General features: G+C 36.7%; 1 protein-coding gene across 1 annotated transcript in view; it reads left to right on the top strand.

Moving 5' to 3' along the window:
- LOC110021305 (probable leucine-rich repeat receptor-like serine/threonine-protein kinase At3g14840) overlaps window positions 1-25,990 on the top strand; it is a gene marked incomplete at its 5' end in the record, with an annotated part of 55,547 nt that overhangs the window by 16,904 nt on the left and 12,653 nt on the right. Inside the window, 6 exon segments of the mRNA XM_020719747.1 lie at window positions 5,101-5,486; window positions 5,759-5,954; window positions 10,681-10,821; window positions 23,408-23,520; window positions 23,621-23,831; window positions 24,263-24,500. Of these exon segments, the coding sequence (XP_020575406.1) occupies window positions 5,101-5,486; window positions 5,759-5,954; window positions 10,681-10,821; window positions 23,408-23,520; window positions 23,621-23,831; window positions 24,263-24,500 (1,285 nt within the window).

Genomic DNA, 25,990 nt, shown 5'->3' on the forward strand with positions numbered 1-25,990 from the left:
TGTTGCTGAGATGAGAATGATTAGGTGGATGAGTGGCTTTACACTTAGAGACAAAATGCAAAATGAATATATTCGTGATAGGGTTGGTGTAGCTCCTGTGACAGACAAAATTAGAGAAAGTCGTCTTAGATGGTTTGGTCATATTAAACGTCGACCATTAGATGATTCGATTAGGAGAGTAGATGTTTTAAATTCGACTTGTGTTAAGAAAGGCAGAGGTAGACCTAAGAAGACTTGGGCTTATTGTATTAAAAATGATCTTAATTTACTAGAACTAAATGAAAATATGACACTAAATAGGACGCAATGGAGAAAAAGGATTCATGTAGCCGACCCCACGTAGTGGGATTAAGGCTTTGTTGTTGTTGTTGTTGTATTATTGTACAGGATTGTACTATCGAAAATGAGCTCAAGCTATTCAACAAGCGCTAAGAGGACTAAACATCAAACGGTTTTCTGTGATTGCAATCTATTAAGCGTTATTTTTGCCACTCAAAAATGGGACAATGCAAGACCAAAATTTTACAGATATCCAAAGAATTTAACAAATAGAGATTATAAATGTTTCCAGTGGGTTGAGGAATCGCGAGAAGCACCGCAGGAGCGAGCTAACGAAAGTATACATGCAGTTGATGATACAGTGAAAAATGTTATTAGAATCTTGAAGTTCCTTGTGAAAACTTCACTTCTGTTCAATTTTGTGATTGTAGCATTGCTTTTATTGTTTTTAGCGTTGTGTATGTTTTGATTAGGTACATTTATTCTGGAGAACAAACTGTATTGTATTAGGTTTTTATTTTGTAAACAAACTAGTTTTTTTGAACCATTTGTTCTATCACAATTTATTGTGATTGTGTTGTTATTAGAAGACATAATTTGATGATTTCTTATAATTTAGTTAGTGTTTACCTTTGTTTTCTCTATTATGTTATTGCGAGTGAAAATAACGTGATAAATTATTATTGTATTTTTTTCGTATGAGACACTTTCAGAACAACATTTTCCAAACAGTTCAAACTAAACTATGACTATATACTTACGATTATTACAGTTTTTTTTGTCAATAGACAAGACTTTCAGAATTGTGTTTTTCAAACAAACCAACTGCTTCTGAAATACCAGTTTCTGAAGAACATTTTCATTAGTAGTTTCAGTAATCAACTTTTCTACAGTCATAGTTGAAACAAACGTGCCCTTAGTCAGAGGAGGTAGTTGACTCAACATGACTGAAAGATCATTATCAAGAAGCAAAAGTTACTTTGTCCAAGGTAATCTTGTAGATTTGGGATGAATTTTTACTAAGAGGACTAATTTAAGTCGACCTTTAGTTAACAGAGGGCTTTGTACCCCATCAAATATAACCTATGATTTAAATCTCAAAAAGCAAAGAACCATTCGATATCGTACGGGCTACAACCGTGACCGTAATTTAATGGTGCCATTTGTCTGTGGCTATCCCGTCAGAAGGCTTAGGACTTAACCGTTTATTTTATAGAGTCGGCTGGCCAAGCCACATGGACAGTGGACACGGGCCACGTCTTGATTGTTGTGTAGATTAAGTTGAGATTGAATTTAGTGGTATATATGATTCAACACTGACTCCATGTGAGCTTAGGTCAATCATAAATTTGTTTTCCTCAATAAACTGGCGTGGAAGGTGAACTAATTTTAACTTTTTAAATTTTTTTTCATTTTTTATAATTCTAGTATTTTATAATTTTTATGATTTCAAAATTTCATTAAATTTTAATTAAAATGAACACTATCAACTCTGCATCTTGCTTGCAAAAGAATAGGATTGGAATTGACGTATGATTGAATATGAACTTCGTCAACTCTGTCCTGGTTTCAGAGTACCAAGCTCATGAATTATATGATTAAATTTCTTCAAATAAAATCTGATGTTTAATTTTCAAAATAGACCATTCTAGTTAAAATTTTCTATCAACTCGACCATTATCAGTAATTTGATCATTTGACTTGAATTCTGTTAGCTCTGTCTCTCTTAAAGAGAATCGAGTTTGAAAGATACTTTTATGTCATCAGAGACAAAATCTCTCTCATTTCTTAAGCATCGGGAAGGATCTCTTTCACCAATATTTAATCATTAGCCAGTCTTGTCAGCTTCATCTCTATCAGGAGAATGACCATACTTACTAAGTAGCATTTAATCTCATCAATTTCAGTCCTTATCAGGAGGATCAGACTGGGCTACTGGGACTTACAACTTTGCCCTATATACAAGGCGACCTGAAAAAAATATGATAATTTGATCTCTTAGGTATGATTTTGAGAAGAAACATAGCAAGGGACAATGCGGAGCCCGCACATCATTTTCAGACCGTACGATCACACTTTCAGTACCGTGATCGGAACACATGCGGGCTTTATATGTTGCAAAGTGCACACATCTCAATGCTTCAAAATACAGTTTTTTATCCTTTGATGCCTTTGATGCACATTCAAATGCCGTGTTGATATGCATGCACAGTTTCATGATATTAAGTTAATCAATTATGCATGCCTTTTAGGTGGATGCACACTAATCGATGCAGCTTAACATATTTCAGAATAACATCTTCAGGTTATAAAAAACTTCAAAAATCATGTTAAGTCTCAAATTCATTTGAATTTTAAGTATGTGTGAGTAATTTATCATTTAATTACAAATAAATATTTCATTTAAGCTTAAATATAACCTTCTATCCGGCTCAAACTAAGCTTGTTGATCTGGTGGTGAATTCGTGCACGTTTTAAATTTTGATTACGCATTTAAAATTTGATTCATTCATATTTTGTTGAGTTTTGAACTTCAATAAAAGCTTTATCCAAGCTTATCACTGCGCAACTTGATTCTCTCACAACCTTCTGTTAAGTATTATTTGCATTTGATTTTATGTTTTTTCAGTATGGCCCAATAGTTTGATTACTCATTAGAGAACTTTGCTTGTGCTCGTGGGCGGGGTTGGTAATTCATTGTATGTTCTATTTATGTTTATTATTTAGTGATTGAGTTTATTACATGTTTCGTTCGTGCTTTTAAGTGAGCTATCGAGTCCCCTGTAAGTCTTGCTTAATGTTGAACATTTGTTTTTATATTTTCATTTGAACTCCTTATTTTTTTTTTTAATTTCACATTTTGCCTTTCACTTAAATTGAGTTCTTTTACATTTTGATTAATTTGACTTTTCTTTTTTTAAAATTTATTTTAAGTCAAATTTTCAATCAAAATTTCGGTAACACTCCAACATTTCCCTCATGTAGGGAGCTATGAGAGTAGTAAAGGCCTTCCGATATAGTCAGACGAGGTGGGAATGAGATTTGTGTGGGAGTGCAGGCACGTGTGCGACGTGGCGGGATTCGAGGGTAGTGGAAAGTATATATATATATATATATATATATTGTGTGTGTGTGTGTGTGTGTGTGTGTGTGTGTAATTAAATTTGGCCTCGCAAAAATTCATTCAAAATGCAAGTAGTTGGTCTCATATGCAAGTAGATTCACATTTTTTTGTTCATACAAGATTCATAGAGTATTTTTTTTCTCTTCAACATAGATATTTTCATGAACTGGCATTGATTAGGCGGGCTCAACGTCGATCGAATTAGTTAAGTTTTTGATGTTTGCATCGTCACATTCATTGCTTGTCGCTTCCGTCAGATAACCTTTCATATATATTTTTAGTTTGATTGTCGAGTTATGAAAATTATTTTGAGGTCAACACTTAATAAATGTCACTCGAAAATACAATAGATGGTAACAACATATGCTTACATAAATTAAATACTTTTGATGACCACAATGGTGTTAACAATAATAATACATTATAATCATATAGCCTCCCCTTTTTAAAATTTCATTAAAGTTTGATAACTAAGGGTCTGTTTGGGATCACTTTCTGTTTTTTATCTTTTTTCAATTTTTAGTCTTTTTTTTTGTTTTTAAAAACGTATTTTATACTGTTATGATTTATATGCTTTTGAAAATAAAAAATATAAAACATGTTTGGTTGGGTATTATTTATTTATATTTTTTAAAACTGTACTTTTTATAAAACGTTGAGTCGACATGCGCTCCAGTATTAAACTACCGCCCATGGCGTATACGACGTCTTCCTTGCTCCACCCAACACCAAGCAATACCTGAAGGCGAGCGGGCGAGCGGGCGGGGGGGCAGCGGGTGATGGCCTGCAGCTGGCAGCATGCGGGGGCTGGCGGTGACAGGCAGGGGTCAGCGGAGGCGGATGATGGTCGGGGACCGGGGTCGGCAAGGGTAGGGATCGGGGCCGGCAAGGGCGGGGGAGGCCTGTGGTGAGCTGGGCTCGGCGGTGGCCAAGGGCTGGCGGTGGGCAGCATCTAGTAGTGGGTGGGGGCCGGCGTCTGGCGGTGGCGGCAGCGGGGATGACAGGCAGGGGGCAGGCGTCTGGCGCTGGCGGCGGGCTATGGGACACAATTTTTAGTGTTTTAAAAACAGACAAAAACATGTTTTTTTGTTTTGAGTATTTAAAAAACAGAATTGTTTGTCCAAAAAATAGAAAACAAAAATAAAACAAAAAACAGATAAACAAATACTGTGTTTTTTAGTTTGTTTTCTATTTTTTATTTTCAAAAATAAAAAATAAAAAATAAAGATTGATCCTAAAGAACCCTTAAATATTCAAGCACACTGTTTTATTTCCTTTCCCCTTCCTTTTAAACGCCGACAGAGGTATCTCATATTGTTCTAAAACTTTATCTTAATGCCCATTTTTCTAAAACCTGAAGGTTTTCTCATGATAATGAAAATATTCTTCTTATTTTTTTGTTAATTTCCATTTTCTATCAATTCATCTCTCTCTCTCTCTCCCCCCACTCGTTATTTCTTATTACTCACCGGCAATTGTGCATGTCAGTTATAGTGTAAACTGTTCACTTGCTAGGGAGCTTTTCCTTGTAATTGAGTATGATTTAAGTGCTAATATGTCTCTTACTTCTCTGTAATAGGCTTGACATTAAGCCTTTTATTCGATAATGATATTTTCATTTATTTTCTCTTTTAGTATAACATCTTTGCATATTATTTGTTACATTAAAAATCTCATTTTTCTTGCAATTCTAATAGATATCTGGTCCTTGTACATAAATTGTGGAGGCGATGATGTTTCTGTTTATGAAAATGGAACTTACAAGACTTACATGCAAGACAATGATGGTACTGATGGTGTTTCAACATTTCGTCTAGACAACAACTGGGCATATAGTAGCACTGGCTCTTTCCTGGATTCTAGAGATAACAACAACTTCATAGCAACGACTACACAAAACCTTGATACACCAGACTCTCAGTTATATCAAACTGCACGACTTTCACCTTTATCTCTCACCTATTTTGGGTTTTGTTTGATAAACGGGGAGTACAGTGTTAAGCTGCATTTTGCTGAGATAATAATCACTGATTACAAGGGATATATCAGTCCTGGAAGAAGGATTTTTGATGTTTACGTACAGGTAAGTACAACATCGAAGAAATAATACCTAGGGAAATCTACATGCGTAGCACACAATTCATATGTATTTACATATGTCACACCTAAACCCTCATAAAAGTGAGACATTTTCATGCATAGGTTTAAAACAAAAAGTGCTATGTGTGTAAATTTGAATGATCCTTTGTGAGATACGTAAATAGATAAAAATTCTGGCTAAATATTGTATGTAAATACACCTAAAACTAATCTCTCTAAGGAGTTGGTTCTAATATTTATGTTTGTTTGTTTCAGGGGAAACTTGTCTTAAAGGATTTCAATATCAGAGATAATGCTAATGGTTCAAATAAGGCTATTGTTAAAACTTTTACTGCAAATGTTACAAGGAAGAGGTTGGAGATCCGATTCATTTGGGATGGAAAAGGAACAACATCTGTTCCTGTAAGTGGAACATATGGTCCTCTCATTTCAGCTATATCAGTTGAACCCAGTATGTGCAGCTTATGGAAATCTTCTTTTCTATCTATTTCAGTCTGAAGTATACATTTTTTTTTTATTCATGAATCATATGCAACATTTAAATTTTTTTTTTGTCCCATTTGCCATTCCTTTTGGCATGTAATTTTTTTGAGTAATGCCTCGTGATATCATTTTTCTTTATTATTTCTGTTATTGCAAGTGAATGAAATGACATCATCATAACTATTTGATCATTATTTTTAATTATATGCCGACTATTTGGGTTCGATGATAACAAGTCCCGTTTACCATTCATTTTCGATGAGTGCTGTTTGAGGTGTTAAAAATATTTCTTATAAATCATTTTCAATAACCTTTATCCATATATTTTTAAATCTATCATTTTTCTTTGCAAATTTTGTGATGCTATTTTTATTAATTCCTTTAATAGGCATATTTTCTACCCTTCTTTGCATGTACAAACTATCTAAAGAACCTTATTTACAAAAAAATATCACTTCTATGCTCTTTTCAAATTTAATCATTTTTTAATTGATAATCTCTAGTTTTCCACATATTCATCTTGATAGTTTCATTTTTGCAATGCTCAATTTGGATATTATCGACTTTTTATAGCCAAAAAATAGTCCTTCTGAGCTAAGGAATATCCCTCGAATGCACAATTGATAGATTTTGGATCGAGCTTACTTTGATTTTGTCAAAGGTTGTGTGCAGAAATAGTACACCTGAAAACTCTTGGAGGTAAACAATTTAGAATCCTCGGGTGAGGATACCAATCATGCAGGACATTCATGAGAGTTCGAAAATTAAGTGCCTTTGATGGTAGACGATTCTAGGTTGATTAGGTAAGTTGATGTGAAGATGACTTCTTCCCCAGCAGGAGTTTGAGACTAATTTGGCTAACATGATAGATCATGCCTTTTCTAAAAATGGTCCTTTTTCTTTCAATCAAACCATTTTGTTGAGTAGTATATGCACAAGTCTTTTTATATTGAAGCCAATTTTCATTCGAGTACAAATTAAACTCATGGGTTAAATATTATTTCTAACTGTTGATGTGTATGCTTTGAATAGTGGCTTGAAACACATTTTTTAAAAGTTGAATAGTTTGAGCAAATAAAAAAATAATAATTTTTTTTCTCTTGAGGCATCTGCAATGGACCCCTTAATGATCAATAAAAATTATGAACCATCAGTGTCTTGTTAAGCTTATCGTTTTAATGCGTTCTCGAAGTGCATTATGAATAAGGTGAATATTTGCATGGTTTGCATGATTGTGCTGAAAGGTTATCTTGGGTTTATTTAGTTGATCGACGATTAGGGGTGTAAACGAGCCGAACACAAGCGAGACCAAACTCAGCTCCTGTTCGGCTGGTTAAAAATACAATTGTTTTTGTTCGACCAATTTATATTTTGAACAAAAAAAATGTGTTTGTGGTCGGCTCACTTGCTTAGCGAGCCGAACACAAGCTGTCAACAAATAAAAATAATTTTGACAACCCTCATCATGTTGTCGTAGGATATTAAGGGTTGGGGTGAGATTTCAATCTTACTATTTATATTAAAATATCATTTTACTATAATTTAATATATTTTATTCTATTTTTTAATTAATAATTTTAATGGATTATAACTCTTTGTAGCCTTGTTGACAATTAAATTATTTAAAATATTAATTATCAATTATATATATATAAATAATTTAATTATTTCGAGTCAAAACAAGTTGAACCCGAAAGAACAAATCTCTATTCGTGTTTGGCATGTTTGCTTAGCGAACGAATCGAACACGAGCTTCTCAACGAGCCGGGTACTAGTTATTCACGTCCAACAAGCCATTTTGACAGCCCTTGGGGAAACTAGCATATTTGAAATGTGTATGCCACAACATGATATTAGAATTTGAGGAGATGGATAGGCCCACACTATTAGGTTCAATGGTGACGAGGTAGTCCAGCTTAGCCATTTTATCAGCACTGCAAACCTTCTTCCTTGAAGCATGGTCTTGAGAAAGATAGCCAAAGGAAAAAACACACTGCTTTGATTTTTTTTTTGTTTGCTTCCTAAAAAATAAAAATTTATAGGTTTTACAAGGCAAATTTAGAACATCTTTCATTGGTAGATTGATGAATTTCTCCCCGTACAATGGCTAGTATTTATTTTATACATGAGAGCAAAATCATCTAATATAAAATCATCCTTCTTAAGATTATCTTAGAGCCCGTAATAGGTAAACATTAGAGTAGTTTATCCATTTCTTCTCATTTTTTTTTTAATTTCTTCTATATAACTTCTGTATTATCTATAACGTAAACATTAGAGTAGTTTATCCATTTCTTCTCATTTTTTTTTTAATTTCTTCTATATAACTTCTGTATTATCTATAACGATCGCACTCTCAATTTTCTCATTGATAATTATCTTGTTCAAAATTACACAATCACTAACCCTTCTAACCTAATGAATTTTGTCTTTCAACATATTTACAAACTACCAGCTCATTCTCATTCCTATCGTTAATCTTTCTAACGTGCAACCACTTATAACCTTCTCTGATATTCTTATATTTTTCTCTTTTTCATGTAGTTTTTTTATAAATAACCAATATTTATTCTTATAAGTTTCCATCCACTCTCGTCTTCATTCTAAATTTCAACATTCTTGTGGCAAAAATAATCTTAAATTTAGATCTAGTCAACCTTTGCTTGTTTTTTCTCACAATTAAGTTAACTTGTGGCACATTACTTAAATGTGGCTTCCTAGCCTACTTATGCTTACTTTTTACCACAATCCATTAAGTTGTGGTGTGTCATGTAAGGTTGATGTCCTAATTCACCCTTGGCTACTTCTCATGACAATCAGGATAGGTTGCGGCACATTGCTTTTGAGGAACAACCTAATACTAGTAAAATTCAAATTTATATTTCTTTCATTTAAATTAATTGATTTTCAACCTAACATCTATCTTCAATCTTCCTCATCTGAGCTTGAGATTGGCAATGACAATAATAAAAACATGTCATAAAAAACAAGAATAATTATGGCAATAGCGATAAAATTGTAATAATAATATTAATTGTTATAATAATTTAAAATCTGTTTTGATGATCACTAAAGTATTGACTAATGAATAGAACCAACAAAGATGGTTTCTCGCATAGATAGACCTAATAATCAGCAGAAGCAAAGTCCAAGTCATTTCAAGTACCGTAAATAATCTCTAGCCTAACCACATCAACAAGTGAAGCCTAAACCAATGGGCAAGTTGATTCTAACAACAAGTGAACCAAAAGGTCAAGCTGAGGATGTGGGTGGAGAGCTCCTCTAAGGCATGAAGTATCATAATTATTTAAAATTGTGTATACTTCTTCTTTGTTCAATTTTACTGATTTTGGTATGAAATATTAATTACATTTTAAACTAATTTTTTTGCTCATTTCAAGTCCGCGTGTCTTTTTATTTACCCTTATTCACATTTTTTATATTTTCATCTTATTTATGCGCCTTTTGTCTCAGTGTTACATTTTAAATCATAGTCAATTTTTTAACTTCAATATTTGTAATTCCACCAATCTATGTTACATAATAATTTTTTCTCCATCCTCACATGTTTTACTTTTCTCGCTTTTTTATCATAGTATCTCCATTTCACTGCTCCCATTTTGATTGTTGGTGATTAATTCCAACAGTATGTCTTTGGCGTATTCGTTCTAGCCCATTGTTTTTTTAATTTGTTATACTTATCATCATAACTTTCGCTGTGTATGAAGGGTATTGCTATCATAACTATGTCCTCTCACAAATAACATACATAAAAATCCTCTTTTAAATTTTTTTATAATCATCTCTAGTATCGATAAAAAGATTCTTCTTATTGCTATATTACATATTTTTTGCCATTAAAACATACATTTAATGCTTATATTTTCTATGAAGTATCTAACTAAGCAATTTTTATCTTACTTTATATGCGTTATTTTATGATCAAAATACAAATGAAGAACTTGTTTTCCTCATTATTTGACAATTCACTTAAAAATCTAATTTGCAAAATCAAGCTAGTCAAAAGGTATGGCATTTATGACACCATGGATTTTTCCTAATTTGTCTATTGTGGTTTTTTTTTATATTTACATCTTAGACTTCTCTCAAGAATTGGTTTTTTAAAGGATTTGGATCGATTGTTTGGAAATTTGGTCTTTAATTTTTTTGTATTTTTTTATTTGTTATGAATCAAAGAGGATCAAAACTGGCCGGATGGCCAAATTTTTTGTAAACTCAAGTTCGAACTTATGGAGGAGATCCAAGTAGTTGGTGTTTTTATGGCAACATATTTTTTATCCTAATACATTTGGGAGATGTCTTAAAAATCTCTTATTTATGTAAAAGCCCTCCGCAACATCTATTACTCTCCCTAGATGAATTTTTTTTTGATGTTATGAACTATCATGTTCCAAAGGCTCACTCAATCATGTGGAGCTGTCAAGTGAATCTCCAAATTTAGGTTAGTTACATAGTGACCAGACTCATTTTTTCTGCAACAATTTATTTTTCATTTATTCCGTGTTGGACTAAACACAATACTATCAAATGCCTTAATAAATTTGGTGTTTATTTTTTTTCTGCCTTATATTACTTCAGAAATACAATTTGGGAGTGCAACTATAACTGTTCATGCTGTTGAAAGTTTTTTGTCCATCCATGACTGCCTTTATCATTTTCTTCTTTTCTTTCAGATTTCAAGCCTCCAAGTGGTAACAAAATATCTGCTGGGGAAATAGTTGGAATCATTTGTGCGGCAATTTTTGTTATTTTTCTTCTTGCGTTTGTTGCTTGGAAGAAAGGCTATTTCAGGTGGAAGAATGCAAAGGGCAGTGGTAATAGCATATTTTATCTCCAGTTGCACTTTGATTCATACTCTTTTATTTCATTTTTTTTTTTTTTTGGTTATTAAAGGAAGGGTCAAAGGAATGAATGGAGGAGGATTGATGGAGCCAGACCTGAACTTTTAGGATAAGATTAATGATGATAATGAAGTTGAGTTAATAATCAATGAATATGCTGTTGTATATTAGGTTATGACATTTTTTTTGAAGTCCACTTGCTTTTCAAAGTGCAACTAACAGTTAAGTTTTCCTTAGGAATGACTTAAAAGACTGATGTGCCAAGTGAACTTATTTAATCCTTAAATATTATACCCGCTTTAAAAAAGAGGAAATAATGAACATAGTTTATTTGTGGCTCTGATACGAACCAAGCAATTTTTTACAGAAATTAGGACAGAAAGTAATAAATTTTATTCCGCCGAAAACAAATCAAAGCAATATAATTCCGAATTCAAAAGGATAAACACCTACAATTCAAGAGATAGACTATTTCTCCCAAAACTCTAACCCTAAAACTCAAGACAAGAATCTAATCATAACCCTTAGGCTAATAAAAGATAAAATTGCCCTATGCACTGCGTTACAATACTCTTCTCCCCATAAATACACCTTGTTCTCAGCTTGAAAGAAATGAAATTGTTGCTAAAGCATCTGACTCCCACTCTCCCACTCATAAGCTGACTTGAATTTAGCTCGCACAAAAAACACTTTACTGAAATAATCAATTGGTCATTGACATTGCTTGAGAACTGCGCCTAATCCATAGCTTGAAGCATTCGTTTCTATAATGAAAGGTTGTCTGAAATCAGATAACGACAATACCGGTACACTTGTCAGTGCCATCTTTTAACTTTTCAAAAGCTAGGGTCGTCGCTTTCCCCTCACTAAAGTTATCATTTTCCAATTTCTCTGTCAACAACTACACGATCGAGCTGTAACCCTTCAAGTACTTTTAATAGTATCATGTAAGTCCTAAAAATCCTCTCAACCCCTTCATGGTCTTACGTAGTGACCGCTCCAACATTGCCGCAGCCTTCGATGGATCTACCGACATCTCGGTCTTGCACAAATTAGGTTTACCACAAAATACTATTGTCTTGTCTCCTTCTTTGAACTCCATTGTTAGAAACATCCAATTCACTTGTCTCCCCTAAGGATTGCAACCATTTCATATTCAATATCATGTCAACGCCACTTAAATCCAAATGAAGAAAATTCTCCATCACTTGAATATCTTGCAATGTTAAAATCATCCCTTTACAAACTCCCATGCTCTTCTCTACTTATCCCATCCCCATCATGACTCCAAATCTTCCAATGTCTCTCATCTCAAGCTCCAATTGTTTAACTACTTAAGTAAAGATGAAGTTGTGGGTGGTCTCACTATTTATCAACTCCATTATGTGATTTCCCTAAAGTTTTAGTGTGGTTCGAGGTTAACCGTGCTACCAAGTTCAATGAGACTTCCGCCAGATCTAAGTGAGGGTGTGTCTCCCCTTCCACCACCCTCCTCTATTTCTTCCGCTCCCGTCCCATTGTCACACACTGTGAGAATCTGTAAGGTCCGATCCTTATAACTGTGTCCTGAAAAAAATTCTCATCGCTCTGAAAATAATCAATTGGCTTGCTTTTCTTGAATCTGTCTTTATATAGCGTTTAAATGTCTCCCCAATTGTGGCCCATTATTCCTGTTCTATGAAGCCTCCTTCTGGACTTCCACTTTTTTGAGTTTTTTGTTTCATCCTGGTCATAGAATTTCGGTTAGCGCTTCACTTGTGCTGATTCCATCGCCTTTTGTCTTCCATTGTGCTAATTCCATTGTCTCTCTCCCTCAATCCCCATGGTCGCAGCAGTTAGAGGGTTGCACGTATGTCAGGTTGGGGCTTAGACCTTTCATGGAATTCCCCTCCAATATTGCTTCAGAAATCCCCCTTTGGTTGTCTCGGTAATGACTCAAATCTCTCCCTATACTCCATGACAGTCTCTTCCCGACTAAAGACAAAGAATTGCTGTTGTAGGTCTCCTCGAGAGCCTCAGAAACGTTCCAAATCCTTAAAATTCTCTCAGGATGAAATCGGGTATCTAGCCTTCCTCCACTAAAATCATGTTTGGGTTTTCCTCTCCTAACATGACCCTGGGACCATGAGCTTCTCATCCCAATTTAGTCCATTCATCGGAAAATATCACTCCACTTGGTACACCCAACCACATGTGTCTTCTTTTAGTCCATTCATCGGAAAATATCACTCCACTTGGCCAACCATATATGTCTTCCCATTCGAAGATCAATATCTTCAACTTCTTAACCCTAACATCACCCTAATTTTCTCTCCCTTGGTGTTTCCCCCACATGTATCTACGACAAAAATCCTTCCTTCGATCATAGCCATATCCCATCCTGGCTTCTCTCTTTCCTTCTTCGTGCTCCTCTACATCCCTTATATAATCCCTTCTTCTTGTTTCGTCCCAATTCCTATCTCAAATCTCTAATCAACCCCCATCGAAGTCCTAGGATGGGGTTCTTGGTGATGAATGTTTTCCTTTTTATGTTTCTCTCATCTGATCTTTTTTTCTTTCGATTTATCAAATAATTCCTCGGTTAACCCTTGGTTAGGGTTTGAAAATTGAATTGCCGTTGAAGAAGACTTGGATTGGGTTTTAATAAACCTCCTCCTCATCTCCTCCAAGCTCTTGAATCGGTTTTCAATGAAGGAAAATCTTTCTTCTATTCTTGAGAATATCTCCTCTATCCCAGATTTATGTTGCCCTACTTCTTCCATCCTTTCCCAAAACATCTACTTTCCTTGCTGTCATCTCTTCAAGTTCTCAGGGAGTCTGACTTTGGGTAGGTGTAATCGTGCATGCCCATGATCCCTTCTTTTGCCTCTCAACTATCTCAGATCTCTACTGCTTCGTGACGCTGTCACAAAAGCAGTGCTATACGATGTGATCTTTCCTAGCTAGCTTGAAAGGTGATTGTTTCATGATATTAGGTCATGAACGTAATCCCATCCTCGACAGCTAGCTCCAATCACAACTGTATCATGAGTCGATTGTGTCATTGTACGTTGTGGTCCCGTGGTTTGCTTCTCTATAAACAACGATCCTTCCTGATTGCTGAACCTGTACGTCGTGTTCCTTGTATGTAGCAACCCCGAATGCTGGCCCAACTAGCTTCTATTGTGACTGCATGTATGCGATCTCGTCAGTCTTCCCGAGCTAGTGTGCCACGATCCTTTCTTGGTTTATGTTGCGATCTTTTCTTTGTTTCCAAAAAATCGAGAGCTTTGATTTTAATTTGAAAAGACCCCAGCAATTTTTTCTGAGAAATTCGGGCAAAAAGTGATATTTTATTTCGTTAAAAACAAATCAAAATAATACAATTCCAAATTCAAAAAGATGAACATCTACAATTCGAGTGGTAGGTGATCTCTCTTAAAACCCTAACCCTAAACTCAAGACAACAATCTTATCATAACTCAAACTTTAAACATATTAGTCCTGTGTATACCTCACAATCATAATAATATTAAAATACTAAATTATCCTTAGGCTAGTAAAAGATAAAATTACCTTTAGGCATTGGTGTAACAAGCTTGCACATAACCCTTGTTTGCCCTCCCTTACTCACTTCTTCAGTTTAGCTTACAAATTTGTCATGTGGCTTTTGCTTCCCCATTGCGCAGCTCACATCGAGCCCAATTCATCTCTTAGCCATTTGTGCAAATGCAACTCACTTTGCGGAGCTCACATGACACATATCTAGGGTTCTAGGCAGTACGGGATAATACAAAGAAAGGTTAGGTAAGTTGTAGGATGAGTAAATGTGTGAAGAAGATGGTTGAGAAATCAGGGTCTCGGTGGTTGGATAACAAGTTGGAAGCAGGAAACAACCTGATGCGGGACCACGCGGGGTGCAGGTTGCGAGGAATTCAATGATTTCACAAGTCGTCACTTGTGGCTCCCGCAATTGCTGATTCAGACGGGGAGTGAAGCACCAACTTTCAAATTTTAGCATTGCTTTTATTTCCTATTTTTCTTATTCCTAAGTAAGGTTTTGCGTGAGAGACTATTTATATGTTCGTTATTTTGTTTTGAGGGGACTTTTATTATTGTTATTGCATTTGGAGATGTTTTCTCCTCGTGTTATCTTGTGGAGTGTTGCATCTTTGAACTTGTTTCAGGTGGTATGCTTCTAAGCTAATAGGATCAAAGTGGTGATCTCTCCCAGACGTTCAGAGGCCTCCTTTGTCATCCAACTAGTAGCCAAATGCAGTTCGATGCAGGAAAACTGTTTTTATCAGTTCCAATTGTTCTTCAGTTATCCATGCCGCAATTTTAGATGACACTACATGACATCAACACCACATCGTTTCGTGGTTTTCCTTGTTGTTTTCAGTTGGGACAACCGTCGAACATTGTCTATTCTCCTCCAAATATGGTTGGTCGCCCTTAATTTTATTTTCTCACTTTTCCTCTACCTCCTCCCCATCAAACCTAGCTCCCAAACACCTTGTAGGAGCTCTAAATCGGTGTCATTTGGGATTAGAGCTAGCCCAATGGTTGGTTGGAAGAACTAGACATCATGCCGCCAAGGAGAAATCATCAATGAGGTGCTCAGGAAATTATTATGGAAGACATGCAAAGGGAATCATTTAATTGCAACAAAGGTTCGTTGAGTTTGAAAAGTGACATCATGGGGAAGTCACAACAATAATGGTGACTAAGCAGGTGAAGGTGATGACAAAAAACCCTTTTGACCGAGAAGTTTCAAGTGACAAAGAGTTGATGCTGTGTCAATTTGACATTATGTATAGGAGGTGAGAAGCTGATTTTGTATTAAAGGTGGACATGCCAGATTCTGACGGCTGTATGGACCCTGACAAGTTTATTGAATGGCTTCAGGAGTGGAATAGATCTTTGTATACTAGGATATTTTTTTTGTATTAAAGGTGGACATGCCAGATTCTGACGGTTGTATGGACCCTGACAGGTTTATTGAATGGCTTCAGGAAGTGGAATAGATCTTTGTATACTAGGATATTTTTCCAGACATAATGGTAAAGCTAGCCACCATCAAGTTAATGAAAAGCGCGTTATTGTGGTGGAAAAAAAATTGAAGCAACCACGCCAACATGAGGGAAACGTCAAAATCACTACTTGGTCTAAGATAAAAATGGAGATGCAACAAAAATACTTTCCCACACATTGCCGACAAGATATGTTGGTATCTACGACAAAGAGATTCTTCTGTAGAGAAGTGCACACCATAATTTAATCCACTCACGCTAAAATGTGGGTTGACGGAACCAGAGGAGCATACATTGGCAAGATATCTTGGAGAGTTGATGTCACCTATCGGTAATGTGATGCAGCTGTAGTTGTATTGTTACGAACTCGATGTCTAAACTTTAGCTTTGAAGCTGGAGAAACAATTTCACTAAGTGACCTTCACACCATATAAGCAGAATTTAACCCCAAGATCAAACAATAAAAGTACACCCAACTGAGCATCTAAGACGATCCATCCAAAGGAGAAATTATTTTAGAATGGAGAACAATCAACCCTTCCAAATCTATCTCAGTCAGGAAGTATGTCAAGTGGCATGATTTTGGGCATAACATTTCTGATTGCCCAAACAGAAGAGCAACATTTTTCACCGAGCAAGGAATAATGGAAGAGATGTTAGTGATTCAATTTGAGGTTATGATAAAACTTAAACAAAATTATTGTTAATTGTCCTAGAAGGCAGTGAGCCCAAGGTAAAGTACGTACATACAGAGTTTGAGGATGTGATATCACAAACTACTTTTTTGCATGCTGTAAAAGGAGCATCAACATGACAAATATTGGTTGTTCAAGGGTCATGAGTTTCATAAGCCAATATTAGACACAGTGCAACCCCATATAAAAGAATTTCAAGATTTTAAGATAGATAGTCTACCTCTTAAAATGCCAATATTAAGGGAGGTTCAACATGTCAGAGATGAAAAACTTTTGAGCTATTTCTTGAAGACTATACGATGCAATTTGAGTATTAAATTCAATTCAGTAGCGCACTCATCGACAGGTGGTCAAATAAGAGGAATCAATCACCATTGAAAATCTCTTTTGGAGTTATTTGGTAAAAAAACATCCTACACTGGAATCCATGTCCATTCAAAGAAGAGGTCTCTCCTAAGGTGTTGTCTAATTTGCCATTGATTTTGTGCCAGAGTTGATTCTTCCTGACATACTTATTTATTAGATACACTCATTCGAGTACGAGAGGTGGGAGAAGCATATTTCAAAATTAATGACTTGAGACTTTGTTCATGAGAATACCGGTTCATGTACCATTTTAGCTCAGATTGTGCCAAAGAAACATGGTTATTTATTTTATCAGGACGGACTTTGGAAGGACATACATGTTTTAGAGTTGTCTTTGGTGGACATGAGCATAGATATTGAATTGGGATTGCTTTAGACACAAGTTGATGGCTTTGTTATGATGGTGGTAGATCGATTCCAGAAGCTTTTTGAGAAGAAGACGAAGCTCCTCCAACCTAGGGAGAGTGACACGAGACACGATAGAAAGTGGAACGCGAATGCAAGAGAAAGCGGGATGCAGGAAAATGTGGGATGCGGGAGAATTCCATGATATCGCAAGCCATGACTTGGGGCTTCCACAATCGCCGGTTCGGACAGAGTGGAGTGGAGCGCCAACTTTCAAATTTTAGTGTATCTTCTATTCCTTTATGATTTATTTTCTATTTTTTCTTATTTTTAAGTATGTTTTTGCTTGATAGACTATTTATATGTTTGATTTTCTATTTTGAGTGGACTTCTACTATTATTCTTGTATTTGGAGATGTTTTCTCTTGATTTTATCTAGTAGAGTTTTGTATCTTTGAATTTCCTTGAGGTGGTGTGCTTGTAGCCTGATAGGATCAAAACGGTGATCTCCCCCGGACGTTCAAGGTCCTTAATCGCCTAACTCATAGCCAATTGTTGTTCGTAGCAGGAAAACTATTTTTTAGCAGTTTTAACTAACTGTTTCACCGTTATCCATGCCACATTTCAGCTGAAATCCTTCCTCGACATTTGTGCTACATTGTTTAGTGAATTTAATTATTGTTTTCAGTCAGGACAGCCACCGAACATTATCTATCCTCCAAATATCGTCGATCGCTCATAATTTCCTTCACTTACTATTCCTCTACCTCCTCCCCGTCAAACCCACTTCTCAAACACATTTTAAGAGCCCTAGATCGGTATCACGGCTGATCGACTGCAAAGTCGTTGATGAAAGAGGCCTTCAGGCGTCTAGGAGAGATTACCACCTTGACCCAATCAAGTTATAGGCACACCACTTAAGAAAAATTAAACGATACAATACTCAAACATTGGGAGAAAGAAATCTCTAAATAACATGAACCAAACAAAAAACACAAAAACTGCCACAGTGGGAGCTGCGAGAACGTGGTATCCACGCTTATGGTGAAAAAAGTTAGGATTGAACATGCAGAAGCATCCTCGATCATATTCTCTTATCTGACTGAAAAAGAAAAATAAGATACTTGTAAATCAACTGTGGTTAGTTGACTTTTCCATCAAGGATCAACTACAAGAACAATTATGGTGCGACATGGTTCCAATAGACGCCTGCCAATTTCTATTGGGTAGGTCGTGGCAGTTCAACCGCAAAACTCAGCTCGAGGATTTAAAAAATGCTTATTCTTTTAAGAAGGATGGGAAACATATCGTTTTGCTATCATCTAATGATACGAAAGGCAAGAGTGATACAGAGGCAACATTAGTCCCTCAGACCACTTTCTTATAGTCAGTTAGAGATGCCCCTGTGGCACTAGCATTAGTTCTCCTGGAGGAAAGGGAGGTACCAACACTATTGTGATCACTACTACAAGACTTCCAAGATGTCATGACCGAAAGTCTTCTAGAGGGGTTATCACCGTTGAGGGACATCCAACACACCATAGACCTTATACCAGGATCAGTTTTGCCAAAACAACCCACTTATAGTTTGAAACCTGCGGAGTACGAGGAGCTACAACGACAGGTGTAGGATCTCATTGTATGGGGACTACTCAGAGAAAGCACTAGCCCATGTATTGATCTCGCCATGATGGTGCCAAAGAAGGACGGATCGTGGGGGATGTGCATCAACAACCGAGCCATCAACAAGTTCACTATTAAGTAATAATTTCCCATACCTTGCATGGTTGTTCTCTTAGACCAGTTGTACGGAGCCACTTTATTCTCCAAGATCGACTTGTGCAGCAAGTATCACCAGATATGAATGAGGTCAGAAGATGAGTGAAAAACCACCTTAAAGACACGGGACGGGCTTTATGAGTGGATCGTTATACCTTTCAGTCTGTCAAACGCATCCACCATATTCATGAGATTGATGAACTAGGTATTTCGGGCTCACATTGAAAATTTTGTCATGGTCTGATGACATTCTATGATACATTCGATCGAGTCTGTCAAACGCATCCACCATATTCATGAGATTGATGAGCTAGGTATTTCGGGCTCACATTGAAAAGTTTGTCATGGTCTGATGACATTCTAGGATACATTCGATCAGAGAAAGATCATCCACATTGCCTGAAGGCAGCATTCGAGATACTGCGAGCAGCGCAACTATATGCCCATCCAAAGAAATGCCTACATTTTATCAAATGCAGACATTTAGATGAATCACACAAAGATAGATGCTATTATCAACTGGACCGCACCACAATCGTTCGCCAAGCTGCGACAATTTTTGAGGTTAGCATATTCTACCAGAGATTCATTGGGAACTTTAGCACCATCTCCTCCCCTCTAACCAAACTTTTGAAAAGGAAAGAGTTTGCTTGGACAACATCAACTCGGGACAGCTTTGACACACTAATGAAAAAGATGGCTCAAGCGCCCTTGCTAGCATTACCAGACTTCAACTAACTTTTCAAGGTATATTGGGATGCCTCCGGCATGGGAATAGAAGCAGTACTAAGTCAGGGAGGACATCTCATCATCTTTTTCAGTGATAAGCTGAATGAGTCTAGGAGGAAATACTCAACTTACGACAATGAATTCTATGCCATCATGAGAGCATTGTAGTACTGGATTCATTACCTACAGATGAATGGGTTCACACTATTTACGGATCACGAGACCTTAAAATTCTTCAATAGCCAGAGTAAATTGAAAGGCCGACACGCCACTTAGGTGGAATTTCTAGCCTCATTCAAGTTTGTGATTAAGCACAAGGCGGAAAACCAGAATTGTGCAGATGCACTGAGTCGTCTACATTTGTTGATCACATCCATGCAAACCTGAGTTGTGGGCTTTGTGGTCGTAAAGGATCTATACGAAGCAAATGAGGATTTCAAATATATTTGGTAGTAATGTTAGGAGAAGCCAACAAGATAGTATTACAGAGCAGATTGATACTTGTTTCACCGGAGTCGGTTGTGCTTTTTCAGATGTTCACTGAGAAAGGCCATTATTCAGGAAATCCATAGTGGAGGATTAGCAGGTCACTTCAAGAGAGTATTTTTTGGCCCAAACTAACGAGAGATGTGGAGCGACATGTCAAGCAGTGCTACACCTGTCATCTGGCGAAGACAAGGGGACATAACGTAAGATTCTACATGCCACTCCCAGTACCAGAGACATCTTGGATGGACGTCAGCATGGATTTTGTGGTAGGACTCCCGAGGACTCAGATGAACAAGTACTCCATGATGGTTGTGGTAGACAGATTCTACAAGATAGTCCACTTCGTACTCTGCCACCAGACACTAGATGTCTCTCACATTGATGATCTGTACTTCAGGAAGATTGTAAGGTTGCACGGAGTTCCCAAGAACATCTCCTTCAATAGAGACGTCAACTTCCTAAGCCACTTTTGGAGGATACTGCAGGGAAAGCTAGGCGCCAAGCTCCAATTCAACTCAGCAGCTCATCCGCAGACAGATTGACAGACAGAGGTAGTAAATAGGAGCCTTGGCAATCTTCTGAGGTGCTTCATGGTGAAAAGAATAAAGCGGTGGGATCTTATTCTAGCCCAAACCAAACTACTGGACACACTCCCTTCAAGGTTGTGTACTGCCACAATTTGCTCACATCACTTGAGCTGGTGTCACTCATGCTGTCCTCGGAAGTCAACGAGATGATGCAGAACGTGTCCATGATATTCAAAAACTCCATGAGGACGATGACAAGGAGATTGTCAAGCAAAATCTCAAATATCAGGCACAAGCGAATAAGTCCAGAAAGAAAGTAACATTCCAGGAAGGCGACATCGTGCGAATTTGGTTAAAGAAAGAAAGGTTTCCCTTTGGAGCATTCAGGAAGATTAAGCCCAGAGCAGATGGACCTTTCAGAATACTTCGAAATTGGAATGACAATGCTTACAAGATCGACCTGCCTGGGGACTACAATATTTCAGTCACATTCAACGTTGTCGACCTGATGCCATACTTTTAGGAGCTGGGAGCTTCGACGAATGAGGTCGAAGCTTCCCCAACCTGAGGTGACTAACGCGGAGCGCTGAAGCACTAGCCGATTGAATCGGTCTAGGCGGAAGTCTCATGACATTTGGAGGGTGGTGGAAGGCAGGTATGCGGTCCAGGAAGGAGTCTTGCGATTTATGGAGAGTGTCGCAAGGAATTTTCACGATCTCTGGAGGGGCGAAACTTTATTCCTTCCTTATGTGCTCCCTGTTTTAGGGTTTTATCCTAGGAGGTGGTGGCTCTCCGGTTATATCTTACTCTGAGGTAGTGTTGTATCTTCCTCAAAGCCCTTCTCCTCTCCTCCCGTTCCTTTCTCTCTAGCCGCCGACCACCCCCAACATATCCTCCTTGCGCTGCCGCCCACTTCCAGCCCTTCCATCCACCTATCAACACCTTGTCCTCTCTTCTTAGCAGCCAGACCTTGTTGTTCAGCCCTTTGATCACCAACCTGCATCCCACCAGCCACTCAAGGCAGCCCTCCTTGCAGTCCGTGTCACCCTCCACCAGCACCCACCACATTCCCTGTCGCCACACTCCAACCATCAAATCAGCCACCATCCCTCATTTCAAATCCCCTTTTCTAACCTACCCCGCTGCCTCCACCCCTTCCTCGTCCCCGTACAACTTCGCCAATCCCACCACCGCCCCAAGTCCTCCCTTCCAGCCTTAGCTGGAGCGCAGTGTTGTATTTTTCTTTCTAGTTGTGTCGTTGTAGCCCAATTTCTACGCCACATTTCCTGTCGCCACACTCCTCCAACCATCAAATCAGCCACCACCCCTCATTTCAAATCCCCTTTTCTAACCTACCCCGCTGCCTCCACCCCTTCCTCGTCCTCGTACAACTTCGCCAATTCCACCACCGCCCCAAGCCCTCCCTTCCAGCCTTAGCTGGAGCGTAGTGTTGTATTTTTCTTTCTAGCTGTGTCGTTGTAGCCCAATTTCTACATTGAAAGTTTGCTTTTAAGTTTTGGTTGAGTTTTTGCTTCATTTGGTATCAGTGTGGCTCTAGTGGCAAACATTATTGTTACATAAATGTCGATCATCTATTGACCCAGTTAGGAGAGTAGATGTTTTAGATTTGTCCTATGCTAAGAACGGTACAGGTATGCCTAAAAGACTTGGGCATGTTTTAAAAAATGATCTTAATCTATAGAATTAAATGAAAATATGACACTCAATTGGACCAAAAAAGAAAAAAGATTTTTGTAGCTGACCACACTTCGTGGGATAAAGACTTGTTGTTGTGGTATTTAATTTTTGAATGAATTTAATTATTATTATTTATATGTATATATCTATATTATTACATCTGCCCCAGCAGTAAACTTCTATACAATAAATTATTCATAAGCGTAAAGCTTATAATGCCAGCCTTGTCTTAGAATATCATATAACATCTTGCCTAAGTTTTACTGAAAATATGTAATGAAAGATTAATGCCTTAAAAAATTATACCTTCGGCCCAATCATCCAATCCTCTTTGGGTGATATTGATTATTCTAACATGTTTAAATGCTCTCTAATTTAAATAGAATAAATCCTTGCCACCAAAAATATATTGAATGTCCTGATTTGGGCAATTAAATCAAACGATTGTAACAATAATTGGAGGAGGATGTAAATCCTAATATTATTTTGACAATGTTCTTGCAAAACAATTTCAAAAACACATCTACATTATCAGGTTCACTTCTTCAAGTTGCTGTAGGAAATATCCAAACAGAGCTAGTTATCTTTTTTTTGGAGGGCATTTACATACATACCCACCCATTTCTGTGTATCTACATAACGAGCACCTAAATTTTGTTATTTACCTTTGTATAACAAAAATATTTCATATCACATCAAAACTACCACCATTTTAATTTCAAAAAATGAAAAACACATTTCCATGCATAGTTATGATGGTATGTATGTACAAATTAAAGTATAGATGATACCTATGTAAATACACAGGAATTGAGTGGATGTATGCAATTCTTCATCTTTTTTCCCTGTGAGAATAAATACGTCACTAATTTATTTGTACAGCCTGCAAACTTCGTGAGGTTCTCCTGTTTTTGGACAGATCTGAGGGGTCTGGAAAGCATTACATTTTCTCTGAGACAAATTCAAGCTGCCACAAGCAACTTTAGCTCTTCAAACAAGATCGGAGAAGGGGGTTTTGGATCTGTGTACAAGGTTTATGCATAACTGCTGTTCTTTTTAAAAAAAAAATTTTTTTTAGCAAAGTTTATGGTAGAGCTGACCAAATTTATTTCAAATTATTTTCATTGTTCAGGGCGAGTTACCAGATAAAACAGTAATAGCGGTGAAGCAGCTTTCTTCGACGTCAACTCAAGGAAATCAAGAATTTGTAAATGAGTTGGGCATGATTTCTGCATTACAACACCCAAATCTTGTAAAGCTTTATGGTTGTTGCGTTGAAGGAAAGCAGTTATTGTTAGTATATGAATATATGGAAAATAATAGCCTTGCCCGTGCTCTCTATGGTAAGGATGGTCATTTGTGTGTTTAGTATTTGAAACATTGAATTGTTGGGCCATTTACATACATAGCACACAATTCTTCTGTATTTACTTATCTCACACCTGAACTTTCATCGTTACACACATATAACTCAAATCTTTAGCACTTTATCATTTTTTAAAAGTGAAATCCACCTTTTCATGCATAAGTTTTAATCACGAAAGTGCTTTTTATTGTAAATATGAAAGTTTAGATGTGAGATATGTAAATACATAAGAATTATGTGCTACGAATGTAAATTTATCTAAATTGTTATGCTCAACCTATATTCTACTATTTTCTTAAATTTTTTTACTTCACTTCAGTTTATTTTTTTCAAATTTGTTTGTGAGTGTGTTTACGTGTTGGCCAGCTCATCTTTTTATGTTGAAGAATAGAGCTATTCATGTTATAGGGCCAGATAAATATCAGTTGAAGCTAGACTGGGTCACAAGGCACAAAATTTGTGTCGGCATAGCGAAAGGCCTTGCTTACCTGCATGAAGAGTCGATGCTCAAGATTGTTCATAGAGATATTAAAGCTACAAATGTGTTGTTAGACAATGATCTTAACCCCAAAATATCAGATTTTGGCTTGGCAAAGCTTGATGAGAAGGGAAACACCCATATAAGCACCCGGATCGCTGGAACAATGTGAGTGGCTACATAATTATTTTCTCTAAAGTGCTGTTTGGTTCCAAGGTATTTTGTTAATTATTGGAATTACATTGGGAATATGCACAGTTACCTTTTTCCAATTATAATTCCTTTTTTAACTTTTGCAAAAAATGAGAAGAATGCTCTATCAAATCATCATTAAGACTCACATACCTTCATTCAATTTTTTTCAATTCATTTATCACTTGCATTTTTGTCTTCTTTTCATTTCCTGTATTCCAAATTCTTTTGAACCCAAATTTAGCCCGAGTGATGCTATGTTGTTTGCATCAATTTTGACTTTGTCAACACCAATTAGAACTAGGTCCTTGTAATGGGTACTTCATTTTAAGATCACATTGGAACAAAACGTCCAAGATAGAAAAAGCTTTTCTGGCCACATTTTTGCACTTTGGTTTTTTACCTTTTGCTTTTGGACACAATGTTTTGCTCAAGTTTGTAATTCGGGCGCCTAGGTTTTTTTGTTAATCTTTAGTTTTTTCTCAATCTTTATGCAATCTTGGACTCAGCGAGAATAATATTGTTTTAATGGTGCTGTACTTTTCTGCTTAAAGCATAACTTCATTCAATCTCCTTTACGCTTATTAAAGTTAAAAATAAAATTATAAATTATCTTTTGTTGGAGTCCTCATAGGTTCACATCTAGACAACAAAATATTTTTATTTTGTTAGATGGAATGTAGGATTGAATTCTATGGTTAAATTGCAGAGCAAACCTTAGAACTTGTTATCAAACACTCATCAAAGCCCTTTTTTCAAAGCATAATTTTATAGTGAATTAATGATATTAGTGCATCATGAAACAATTATGAAAAATACTTGAAAAAGTAGAAACACAAAATATAATTAATGATAACATGATAGCATAGACTGAAGAATCCCATAATAGACGGAAAGCTATTGTAATGCCTTGCCCTGTTTGAAGTTTAGTGGATCTTGCATAATAAGGATAATTTTTTTCTTTATTTTGCCTTGCCTGAAAAATATGTTCTGAAGTCTTCTATCTGTCAGAGCGTCAGAGTCTGATAACTCCCATCATAATGATAAGTTGCTTCTAAATATGGTGATCAACATCTTCAATAATAGGAAAATGATGAGGGGATAACATATTAGGAGGATTAGTATCAGTGTTGTTATGGTATGGCTCATATACCATATCGGGACAGACGCTGGATTGAAGCGGAGCAGAGCGGAGCGGAAGAATCTGTCCAAATTGGGAAGTTACGTGGGTTGGGGTGCAGGGGCAAAGCCCCGCGGTATGGTACAGGGGTAATGTTGTAATTACATATTGTGCCTAAGGTTTACTCCTGTGGTTATAAATATGTCTGTTAGTAACCCCAGGAGGTATCCCTGATTTCTGTAAACTCTTTTCTGAATATTGAAAGGAACTCGCCGCTCTGCTCCCGAGGACGTAGGCATCTTTGCCGAACCTCGTTAAATCTCTGTGTTCTTCTGGATTTGTGTCG

Source organism: Phalaenopsis equestris, unplaced genomic scaffold (genome assembly GCF_001263595.1).
Source record: "Phalaenopsis equestris unplaced genomic scaffold, ASM126359v1 Scaffold000132, whole genome shotgun sequence".
NCBI classification, from domain to species: domain Eukaryota; kingdom Viridiplantae; phylum Streptophyta; class Magnoliopsida; order Asparagales; family Orchidaceae; genus Phalaenopsis; species Phalaenopsis equestris.